Source organism: Solenopsis invicta, chromosome 4 (assembly GCF_016802725.1).
Source record: "Solenopsis invicta isolate M01_SB chromosome 4, UNIL_Sinv_3.0, whole genome shotgun sequence".
NCBI classification, from domain to species: domain Eukaryota; kingdom Metazoa; phylum Arthropoda; class Insecta; order Hymenoptera; family Formicidae; genus Solenopsis; species Solenopsis invicta.
This window is the reverse complement of record NC_052667.1, coordinates 7,013,610-7,026,447: the sequence shown is the minus strand read 5'-3', so window position 1 is coordinate 7,026,447 and position 12,838 is coordinate 7,013,610. Positions and strand designations below refer to the sequence as shown.

Here is a 12,838-nt window from a genome sequence, read left to right as displayed (position 1 = left end):
TCGCTCGTAGCGTAGCAACAGAGCTGCGCTGCGATCTGCTGCGCAGCTCTCCCGGGCCTCTCTCTCCGCCGGTCGCTGTGTAACACTTAATTGTGTTCTGTTCTTCCTGCTTCCATGTGCTTCCATGTGCTTCGGTATCTACGAGGTACGTATGATAAAAATCATTTATTTTAAGAGTAAAGTCGATGGTACACGCTACGATTTTTCGTACTAGATTTAGCCACTAAGCACGAGAGCCTTTCGCGAGTATCTTTTAAGACCTAAAATCACAGAGGTTATGTTCAAGAAACGTGGTCGTGTTCGAGTAAAGATGTAATTATATGTAATGTTTTATTAATTACTTAAAAATTAAAGGAATTAAAGGATTACTCTTTCAGGGGGTCGATTGTGTATTTTTGAAGGAGTGAAAATGTGAAAAGTGGAGCACTGATTGCATGGTATAGACTCTTAGATCTAACGATATCACCAATCAATACTGCTCATTTTTTACATTTTCACTCTTCTTCAAAAATACACAATCGACCCCGGGACAGTAAAACATAACATTATATAAAAGATACCAATATTAAGAAGTTAAGATTTATAGTATAAAGTTTCTTATACTCTTTTTCAATTGCAATCGGTTCATTTTGTTTTTACTGATTTTCTGGTTACAATATAAATATGTATAATGTAATTGAAAATGCTTTCTTCAATTATCAAACAATTTCTCAATTTAATTTTGCAAATATACTTGTTATACATAAATAATTCGTCAACGTTATAGTTTTGCCCAAATAGTTTTTAGAAATTGATTGCGCAAACAGATTTTATAAAAGATTAATATATTTTTATATCTATTTATTTGTATTTCTTTTACTGTGAATTTATATATGTTACAGATCTTTTATCACATTTGTGCCTCATGGTATTGTTTCGATTGGATGCGAAAGACTTGTATTATATCATCTGCGCTTACATTTATACTCTATTTCTGGTTGGATGCGAAGGACTTATATCTTATACGCTCACATTTATTGACTCTTCTATTTTCTGTTATACGGAAAGTACAATCTTTAAGGTAAGGTAATTTTTTTCTTTATCATATATTTAATTATTTCCTTTATCATGTTTTTTTAAAAGAAAAGTACATTGCACAATACTTGCAAAACGTAATTTAATTTTAATCTCAACTTTTATCTTTGTATAATTATAAATTTATAAATATAGAAACTCATTTTAATTGTACTCTGTTTACTATACTTTTTTGCTTCTTTTTTTATTTTTTACTTGTTATACATTAGAATCATTAATCTTTATTATGTTTTTCTATATTATTTTATAAAAAAGTATATATAATACAATATAAATATGTATAATGTAATTAAAATATATTTTTTTCAATTATTGAACAATTTCTAAATTTAATTTTGCAAATATAGTTGTTAAACATAAAATAATTCGTCAACGTTATAGTTTTGCCCAAATAGTTTTTAGAAATTGATTGCGCAAACAGATTTTATAAAAGATTAATATATTTTTATATCTATTTATTTGTATTTTTTTTACTGTGAATTTATATATGTTACAGATCTTTTATTACATTTGTGCCTCATGTGGTAAGTTCTATTGCTTTTACTTCACTGCTATTTTTATATTATAGAATTGCGTTCTGTTTATTAATAAAGAAATTATTTTGTCCTTCAGATGCATGCCGACTAAAATTTTTACAAATAAATGCAAAAATAAAGCATAAGCTCAACGGCATCATTAATCTGCTGGAAAATAAAGGAGGTGATAAAGCCGATCCAGTCGAACAAAATAACAATAACTTGTTACCAGATTTTCCTCTTACTACAATACAGGAATTGAATCATTTCAACGAGCAATTGATGCAGAATGACGTTCAACGACAATTCGTAAGTCTATTATAATTTATAAATTTAAATCTTTTATAAAGATATATCAACATAAAATATCACTAAAATATATGAAATATAAAACAAAATTACAATAATATAAAAATATAACAAAACTATAATAATAAAAGCAAAACTAGTATGATCTTTTAGTTATTTTAACTATTGTAATTTATGTTTCATAATTGAATAATTAGGCATTCTTCTTTTATAAATTTTAGTATTATATAAAAAGCTAAATTGGAAAATCCAGCTTCAAAGCACACTATAAGAAATATATATCTTTGTTTTTTTTTAATATTCAAAATATATTTATTGTATTATAGGTAAAAAAAATGTCAAATATTGGCGGAGATACTGTCAGTAAGACAGTGCGAAATGTCATGTCTCAAACAATTACAGATGAATTGGCCCAAATTTATACGTGGACAGGTCAAAAAAACAGATTAGCATTAAAGAAAACTAAAATTTCAGACGTTATTATCGGTACATATATTCATTTACTTTATTCATATTTACACAATATACTTTTTATTTGTTTTATTCATTTCGCATTTAACCGTTCCATTATTTTATCATCTTTTTCTAGAAGCAATTATGATTTCAATAAATACGACAATGGCCGAAGTGGAAGGATATATGAAAGAATGGGTGCGACGAGCCAGCGATAGAATTAGATCGCTCTCAAAAAAATAAATTTTATTAATTAATAATAGATGCGTCATTCTACTCGTAATAACGAGGACAAATTGTTCATGTTCTCTCGCTCTACAAGGCGATTGAGAGATAAAATATATAATAATATATACAAGATAAAATAATATATGTAATTTTATTAATAAAGTTTATATATGATTTATTTATTCCTATCCTTATATACATATATGTAGCACAATAAATCACATTAAAACTAAAAATGGAAAATTTTGAAAAGTTTATATAAAATTATTATTGTGACAAGTTAAAAATTTACACACGAGTTAAACGATCTTTGGATAATTATTTATTTAAACGCATTAATTCTTTAAACGTATTTATTGTGCTACTCTAAAAACTAAAGTTTATTATAAATTTCCAACTAACCAAAATTGACAAGTTGCCGAATATTCAGCTGTTGGATGGTTTACGTCTCACTTTTTAAACTCATTGAACACTGACCTTGTTTACACCGAACGCAATTTTAATACGCGAATCAAATTAATACGCATCAAGTATGAAATCTGCATGTGTTTACACCGAACAATATCAAGTGAATAATACGAACCATTAAGAATCCAATAAAATACGCATCAAATAATATGGTATCTTTCTGCTAACAATTGTTTTAGTTCCAATAGAAAGAATAATTTTATATAAAGGTTAAATTGTAAACAATGAATAATATACAAGAGGTTACATCCTTATTTATTGCATTATTTGCAATAAATAGACTTCAACAAGATTGTCGGAAAAAACAATTACGACGATTGTTTTCCCGTAGACGACGTGCATTGAAGGCAACGCTTAAAAGGTTATGTTTTCAAGAAAGAACAGAGTTGTTATTAAGGTGGAAACAAATTAATAGTCTAAAACAAATAGAATTAATTGCAGAAGGTATACGATATCGAAGGATTTGGCAACTTGAGAGAAGTTCAGATTTTTGGAAAAGGATTGTGAATTGTCATTATACTGAAAAAGAATGGATTGAAAGTTTTCGTATGTCTAAGGAGAGTTTTATAGAATTATGTGATATGCTCAGAGATGAATTAGAACCAGAACCACAATTTTTAATGCCAAGGGAACCTATATCTGTAGAAAAACAAGTAGCTGTGGCCTTATATAAATTAGCATCTACTGCAGAATATAGAGTTATTGGCAATGCAATGGGAATACATAAATCGTCTGTAAAAAAATGTTTATACAGAGTAATAAAGGCTGTAATCATGAAATATCGAAATACATTCAAATTGATTAAAGAAGAGTGTCTTCTTTGAAATTCCTTAATTATTATATATATTTTAATATATATAAACATATTTAATATATAATTTGTATGAAAACCTTTTTACCGTATTGAAACTGCTCGCGCAGTAAACCTCATCCATTTTCGCCTGGGAAATTGGAGTTTCGAGCGTTACGCAAAAAAAAGCCGACCTGGCTGCTCTCGGATTCCTCTCTGTAGGAGTAGACATCATCTTTCAGACAATGTCTCAAAAACGTCATAAAAAAGACATTTAAAAGTCGTTTTTAAAAAGTTGTTTTTAAAACAAAGTTCAACAGAAGTCTTTAAGAAGATGTCTTGGCTGCGGTCCAATTGACGCTACAAGTGCTTCGATAAACCGTTTGATTTTATCGAAACAATCGGAACAAAGAATTTTACAAATTAACCGATCAAAAAGTGTTACGAAGCATTGTAGCGTCAAGTGGACCGTATAGCCTTTAAGACTAGGTCTGAAAGATAATGTGTTTACTGGAAACTTCCTCATGCTGTTCAAGTTTTTCAAGATTCTGCAGGCAGGCAGATTTTCTTGCATGAAATTGGCATTAATAATTTAGAATACTCAATTGAATAGAATACACAATCTCCCATATTATTAAATATTCTAGGAATTAAGATAAACTCGTGATCGTTACGATACAATTATCGCAAGAGATCTCGCTGCGCTTCCCAAAGCTCCTATGCAAATTCGAAGATCGTGGAGGAGAACAGAGCCAAGAACAATTTTAAAGAGGAAAATGTGTATTTATTTTTTTTTCATCTACTTTCATTTCCGTATATTCTTTGACATGCATATGCAGTTTTAATAATTAAAAAAAAAAAACTGTTGCACGATACTATCATCGATATATACATACATTAGACATGTTACATTATTAGGGATTTCGTTTTTTTAATTTAATTTTTACAGGTTCTAAAGTCGATAACACGATGTCCATATTTAATTTTATTTTATCTATTTCAATGGTTTCATTTACTTTAAATATGAAACTTCGTATCAACGTCGCTAGAATAGCTTTCATAGACATCATTCCATATCTCATACCTGCAAGTTTTTCAATTATATGTAAATCAATTTTATTATAATACATAATAATTTATTTATGTTTACCTATGCAATTTCTTGGCCCGTCGCTAAAAGGAGTAAAATAAAACAAATGATAATTTTTTATATTTTCCGGAAGAAATCTATCCGGATCGAACACCAATGGATTCGGCCAATACTTTTTATTTCGATGCATTTGAATAAATGGGATGAGAATATCAGTATGTTTTGGTAAAACAATATCTCCTAAAACATTTTTAAAAATAATATCCAGATATAAACTTTGCAAAGAAAAGTATGATAGAAACGTAGCAATCTTCTTATTAAAATAAAATTAAGATAAAATAAAAATTAATATTCTGATAGTCATATTATTAGAATAATAGAATCAATACCAGTATATTAATTAAAATAAATAAATTTCTATGAAAATATGTATTTATTGTTAACCTTTTTTGAAATTTTTGTCGTAATAAAATATGAACAAATTAGGATTTTTGAATCTTAATTTGTTCATGTTTTATTATGACAAATTAATAAATTTCAAGAAAAATTAACAATTAATATATGCTCATTTATAAAAATTAGTAAACCTATTTTGAAGTCTTCCGTCACTTGTCGTGCGATAATAGGAACAGTAGGAAAAATTCTCAAAGTTTCCTTAATAACACGTTCCAAATAGTTCATATGTTGTAGATCCTCATATTTAACCGGTGCTGCCTTTGGAGTTTGTGTACCATAAATTTCCAACAACTCTTTGTATACTTTTTCCTATTATAAAGTTAAATAAAGTAAATATGTACATAATAATACAATACATTTTTTATTAACTTATATTAAAATTTTCTTCTCTTTTAAAACATAGTTTAACATTTTTTTGAAATGTAATAAAGCTTTTTCCGATGAATTTTTGATTGCTAAAAACAAATCCGACGGCCAAAGACGGCCAATCACATCATAATTTTGAGGAAAATTAAGTTAATGGCTTATAAAATTAATTTAGTTATGTTTAAAGTTATATGCACAAAAAAACTAATTCAATTAAAAGTTACATTAAATTAAGTTAAATTAAAAGTTTATTGTGAAAAGCATATCATTTATATTAAATTAGACAGTTGTAATTTTTAACGTTAAATTACTCAAAGCAATTATAATATGGATTATCAAAGAAATTTAATACCCCGTAAAAAATTGTACATATATGTATACATAATTATATATGTATAGTTATATACAAGTGATTATTAATGAATGTCCCCACTTTTTATCATAGGAGCATGATTTACCGACGGATACGTATTTCACACATATTATTATATTAGAAATTACAAATGCGTGCTCTAATGGTAAAAAGTGGGGACATTCATTAATAATCACCCTGTATGTATAATTATACATTTATAGTTATGTATGATCTTTATATAAAATATATACAATTATTATATATAATTATATATGTGGACATATAATTAATATTACATAATTATATGCATAAGTGTAACGATATATGTATAATTATCGGTAAAAAAAGTTTTACCAGATATTTTATTTTTAAATTACGTTTATATAAAATAACAAAGACATATTGTTTTTTATTTGAAAATGTGTTTTTTTCTGTAATTTTTTTCTTTTACATATATAAATTTTTAACTTTTTAGTTAAAAATTAATTTAATAAATTAAATTAAATTTATTTAATTTAATAAATTAAAGTTTGTATTTTAAAAATAACTAATTAAAGTTAAAAATTAAATAATTTAAAATTAACTAAGTTAAGATAACAGATTAAGATTACTAACTTTTTACTTTTTAATTAACTTTTAACTTTTAGACTAATTATTGGAATTAATCAGTCGTATTAATTAGTTGGTTAAATTGTACAAATGCGATTGGTGAATTCTCTCTTTTTTTGAAATTTTGCACCGATTTTAGCATTATGAATACAATGTTTTAGAACCGACTCAACCTGAGGGCAACAATACTATTGCATACGTACCTGTATTTCTGGGAAGTTTGCTAACATAAAGATCACAAAGTACATCGTAACAGCAGTGGTGTCACTGGCCTATAAAAAATAAAAATAATATCTTATAATTAGTTTGAAAATAGTTACATACTTTTTAAATCTCGTAAATTTTGTCACTGCAGTACCAGAGTGAAAATTGTGTCCGTATAATTTTTGAATGACATTTAATTTTAAAAAATTTAAAGAGTACGTATTCTACATACCGTTACTAACATCGTAAACAAATTGTAGAAAATGTCCTTTTCTATGAATTCTTTATCAGTTGAATTCATTAAAATGTCCACAAGTCTTTTATCTATAATGTTATATAAAAAAAAAGGTTTGTATAAATTACTTATCAATATATTTATAGTGATAATCTTTATGTATATTATTTTAAAAGTTTATGGTAAAAATAAATTTTGAACAAATAAAATATATATTGTTAAAGATAAAAGAGAAATAAAAAAGAGAAAATACAAGTATTTTAAATACAATTCTCAATTTATTATTTTTAATCTACATTGGAAGCATTATACAATACTACAAGGCACAAGAATAAAATATTGATAAACTTACGAGCTTTGCTATCATTAACGTTTGTTGTATTTGATTCATTTGCCCATTGCTGAATCATCTATATAATAATAAAGATTATATAGTGAAGAAAATAACATGAAATATTAATAAATATGTATACCTTATCAATAAAAGATTGAACAAAGATTAATATCTCTCGCTGCATCTTTCCCATAGATGTAAGATTAAATATAAAATCAGGAATCAAAAATGGGTTCCGAAATCTAGCTCTTATAATTTCTTTCATTCTGAAAGGTGTTATGAAAAATAAACTTTTATATATGAATTATCACCATGAATATTCATAGAGCACTGATTGTTACAAAGAGTTTTCAAAGAAAATTTGAACTTTGCATTTCATGTGCAACACTTTTAGAAAGGATTCTGCAAGGTATGAAATGTTGCAACAGAAATATTTCTAAAATCTATCATTATATGCAGTAAATTTTCAAATAAAACTTTTTAAAATTAGGCAAATTTGTTTACTTGAATATAAATGTCATGAAAGACATTATTCCACTTTTATTTATAAAAAAAAGTATTAATTAATAATCTTTTAGAAATTTTATATACAAATAAGTACTGCAAAACAAAGGTTTACAAATATTTTATAAAATATATTTTATTAAAAATTTTTTTAAATAATTTTTTTGGCTTAAAAAATTTTTTTAATAAAACTTAAAACTTATTAAAAACCCTGTTTTTTAAATAATTTGTAATTTCTAAAAAACAATATACAATGTTTACAATAAGATTAAGTGCAAAATCGCAAGAGAGATGCACAAGCGGATGATCATACTCCACAACCACAGCTCACCTATAATACTTTATTTGCCGAATTTATACACACATTAAATTCAATAATATTATTTAAAATTCACATGCAATGCCTTTCAATTAGATTAAAGTTAAAAAATTAATATGTAATATATATTTTTCAAAATTACGTAGAGATATAGATCTACAAAAATTTCTGCTACCTGCAAAATAGAAATTTAGTTTTTATAAAAATGCAGCAAACACTAATGCTCAGTAATCTACAATATCTAAATAGAGTGCACGAAGTAATTTTAACAGATGCTTTTAGAAATCAATGCAAAATATTTATATTTATACACAAAATATTTATGATATTCCACGACACTAGATATATTTTTCTACGATCTGTTTATTAGAATTTTAACAATAAACTACTTTAAATTTTGGCAATAATAAGAAACAACGTTTTGTGACTTCTTAACAATCTTTGGATATTTTAACTGTTGTGTGGAAGAAAGATCAGATCAGGTTTTATTCGATTGCCATTAAATTTATCTTAATTTTGATGAAGATTCAGATTAGGGTCAAACTTATATAGTATATGTATATATATTCTCAAGTCTTAAATACAGATAATTCTTATACATCAAAAACTGCGATCTCAGTAAACAGTTCATTTTCTTTTTGAATTTTACAAAATTAACTTCCCAGTCGGCACACAGATTCAAAAAGAATTAAAAAAAAATTCAAACTCTAAGTTTGAATTCTTTTTTAATTCTTTTTGAATCTGTGTGCCGACTGGGTTAAGATTAACATTTTTTCAGAAGTTTTCTTGGTGTTAATGAAAATAAAATATTTTAAGAAAATATTGTATTTAAATAGATATTTTATTATATATTTATATTAAATTTATATTAGAAGACTCGACAATTATAAGAAAATTATATACCTTTCAAATGCCTCCACAGTTTTATCAAGTATATTTTCTTCTACCTTGATACCAATCATAGTGCCTGTACATAGCAATATATGAAATGGAAACTTTCAAGTTAATATGTAGTCTTTAATTGTTATTTTATATACTATGCATAAATAAAGCATAAACAAAGTAATTCCAAATAAGAAAAAATATGATATAGAAACAGATAAATAAATATTAGTTGATACTTTACATTAATTGATATTGATAATTATTATGTAGTATAGAGTACTAAATTTTAACCCTATTTCTTATTTTACATACAACAAAGTATTGCTATTAACAATTGCTAACTTTTAGTGATAAAACTTAAATATATTTTCCATAAATCTTTTAGAAAACGACATTTCATGATAAGCGACTTTATTCGATCTGAATAACTATATTGTAACTATGCATAATTTACTTAATAATATACTTAATAATTTGCTTTTTTTTATTTATTTTCAAGTTTATATTATTAAATAAAATAATTTCAATGATAACACATAGTCTGTTAATTTTAAGTTAAAATTACTCATTTTTGTAACTGTCTTTTCTGACATTTTTTTTAGTAAGAATAAATGTCGCTCAAATAAAAATCGAGACTTGCAGAATTTAAGCATTTTTTTAAATTAAAAGATTGAAGTTTTATTTTTAATGAAATGTTATAATAATAAGTAGACTACTTAAGAATTAAAGTAAAATTAAAAATAATTCTCTATATAATTTATATATTCCAAGTATTTTAAATTAGACTGCCAATAGTTGCCAATACTTTGATTATCAATAATTCACAGTAATTCATCATATACGTAATTTATCTTCTACTTAAAAATATAAAATTTGTATTGCCTTACCACATGCAATTTTAAGAGCACATTTTTCTAGAGGTTTAAGAAAGAAAATTTCATTTTCATTATGCTCAACTTTTTCTAATTCTTCAGTTAACATTGAAGCTTCTTCAACAAATATATCAACAAATTTTCTCAAATTGACTGTTTTGAAAATTGGAGCTATCATTTTTCGATGTCCAGTCCATATGTGTGCTAAATTAAATATTACCAAAGAGTAAAAAAATAGATGGAAAATAATAAGAGTTGTACAATAATAAGAAGAATATTAGTAAAATAGGCTGCTTGTTGTGAGACTTATAATATTAGTTTATAGAATAAAATTAATAAATCTATGCTATTATATATGTTGCATTCTTTATGTTATGCTATAGTAATTACAAAGGAGTTCTACAACTAAATAAATGTTTATCTTTCTTTAAATATATCTTACCAGGGGCTGACGCTATTCCTGAGCCAAATATTGGTTCTAAAACCTTATACACCATACTTTTATCCAAACAGAGACGGCTTTTTAAAACAGTCTGTAAACATCACATATTTATTAATGGCTTTTTATAATATACATTCGTCAACAAAATTATCGCAACTAGTAATTTTATATCAAAATTTAATAAACTTCTATAAACTTCAAATGAGCATAACTCTGTAAAAAATTGTCGTATTAAAAAGTTTTTTTTGCCTTCTCAAGGGCCAAGGAAAAATTACTTATATAAAATTATTTATAATTATACATATATTATTATATATTAAATACGTCCATATGTATTAAAATATATAATTATGTATAATTATATGATTATATTGTATATAAAATATGTCTATATATATTAAAATATAGAGAATAGTGAGACAAATTGTATTCCAAATAAGACCTTTTTAATTTAAATAAATACGGTCAAGAAGATTTGTGTGCCATTTATAATGTTAAGTCCTTATAAGACATCGAGCATATACAGTAGTTTGATAGTTCGGTCATAACATTCATAGAATAGACGTGAATGTGTATTTTCAACTATTGTGCAAACATTTTTTTAAGAAATAAAAGAAAATTTTTGTAAATCATTTAAATCATTATTTAAAAGACGTTAAAATTTTAAAAGATATTGAGTTAATTTTAAAAAGTATACGGAAAGTTATTTTTAAAAAGTCTGTATATTACTATTATATTGTTGACAACATATCGTACTAATATTGTTGAAATTTCATCAATTTGTTGCATATATAAATAGTCATATTGCTGCATTTGTGTTCTATTTTGGTGCTATCAAATATACGACAAGAAATATGTAAGGACACATGCAACAAATTAGTTTGCTCGATATACTATATCGCGATTATCTAAAAAAGTGATTTAGATTTTTTATTATAGGTTATCACAGGTCCCTGTGAGATATTTTAATTGCAAGTTTATTGGAATGAAGTTCCAGATAAAAGTTATTTGCGTTCCACTTAACGCTTAATTGTAACGCTTGCAGACATTACAAAAAATTCCATTTTATTAAAAGATTTTTTGAAAGAGAGTCCCCAAAATTGGACTTCAAATTAAAAGAGAGTAAAACAATTTTAACAGTTCCATTAAAGTTTAATTAAATTAAATATTTTCCAAATATTTTCACTCTAAAATTATGCTAAAGTTATACTAAAATTATATTAAAATTTTGTTAAAATTTTACTGAAAAATGTTGTAAAACGTGGAAAAAAATTCAGAAAATTCAGAAAAGTTTTATGGTTATTTCTCCAAACCTTTCTTAAAAGTTTATTTGCTAATTTCTGTACAATTTCACCACATATTTCTCCGCAATTTTTACGTAAATGGATTCTATTTTTAAACAAACTTTGGAGAAATATACAGAAAAAGTGCAACAAAAATTTCAGAGAAATTTTTCATCAAAATACATATATATAATAAAATATTATAAATGTTATTTCTTTACCTGTACTTCATTTGGTTCATATATGACGATGATTAGTTGAGGACCCATCCAAAATTGAAATGGAGAAGAATACTTCTTACAGATCAGCATGATAATATCTAGAAAATCTAAAAAGTTTTGAGATGTTAGAAATTTTATATTGTAAATAAAATATTTTCATAAAATGATTTTCTATTTATTGTATTGTTTGGATTACATTTAGATAGATAGTTTTAAAAAGTTTCAACATAGCTTAACTTGAATCTCGGTTTAATTTACTTTCTATTTTTTTCTAACTCTTAGAACTAGAAAAAAAATAGAAACTTAAACCGAGTTTCAAGTCAATTTACGTTGATGTTACATATTGTAACATATGTTACATATTCTATTACATTTTGATTTGTTTCTTTACGTTTATTAAATTAAAATTTGATAAATATGATGTTATGTTTCTATAACATTAAAATAAGAACAATATAAATATATACCTTGCGATTTTTGTTGCAAAAAGATGTACGAAGTACCGACAAGTGGCAGTCGGACTGGACCTGGTAATTTGTTCAGTGCTTCAAACGAAAAGAATTTTCGAATAAAGTAATTTATTATTATACACGCAAGAATCGCAATTAGTGCCACAATAATGAACAACATTGCTCTTAGTATATATAATGACGAAATACTAAAGTAATATTGAAAGTTATTGATGGGATCCCACACAACACGCGTGACTGTTAGTCGACTGGTAGGCCGACTTTTCTCAGTTGACTTAAAGGCGACTTTCAACAGTCGACTATAACTCGACAGCAATTGACTATTTGGTGACTATTTGTCGATTTTTGAAAGTCGA

The 12,838-nt window shown here is 25.4% G+C and overlaps 2 protein-coding genes across 2 annotated transcripts; one reads left to right on the top strand and one right to left on the bottom strand.

Moving 5' to 3' along the window:
* The first annotated feature begins 9 nt into the window (after window positions 1–9).
* LOC120357681 lies at window positions 10–2,741 on the top strand. Its single transcript, XM_039448833.1, has 6 exons — window positions 10–145; window positions 882–1,060; window positions 1,571–1,598; window positions 1,687–1,898; window positions 2,225–2,384; window positions 2,488–2,741. Exons 1-6 carry the CDS (start codon window positions 115–117, stop codon window positions 2,592–2,594), a joined length of 717 nt encoding a protein of 238 aa, XP_039304767.1. The 5' UTR covers window positions 10–114; the 3' UTR covers window positions 2,595–2,741.
* LOC120357675 (cytochrome P450 4c21-like) lies at window positions 2,394–12,804 on the bottom strand. Its single transcript, XM_039448826.1, has 12 exons — window positions 12,480–12,804; window positions 12,013–12,119; window positions 10,509–10,599; window positions 10,082–10,270; window positions 9,213–9,276; window positions 7,626–7,752; window positions 7,505–7,562; window positions 7,150–7,241; window positions 6,917–6,985; window positions 5,515–5,692; window positions 4,988–5,167; window positions 2,394–4,921 (listed from the first exon to the last, which is right to left on the bottom strand). The coding sequence occupies exons 1-12, from the start codon at window positions 12,640–12,642 to the stop codon at window positions 4,752–4,754; spliced, it is 1,488 nt and encodes a 495-aa protein (XP_039304760.1). The 5' UTR covers window positions 12,643–12,804; the 3' UTR covers window positions 2,394–4,751.
* Between the last annotated feature and the right edge of the window lie 34 nt (window positions 12,805–12,838).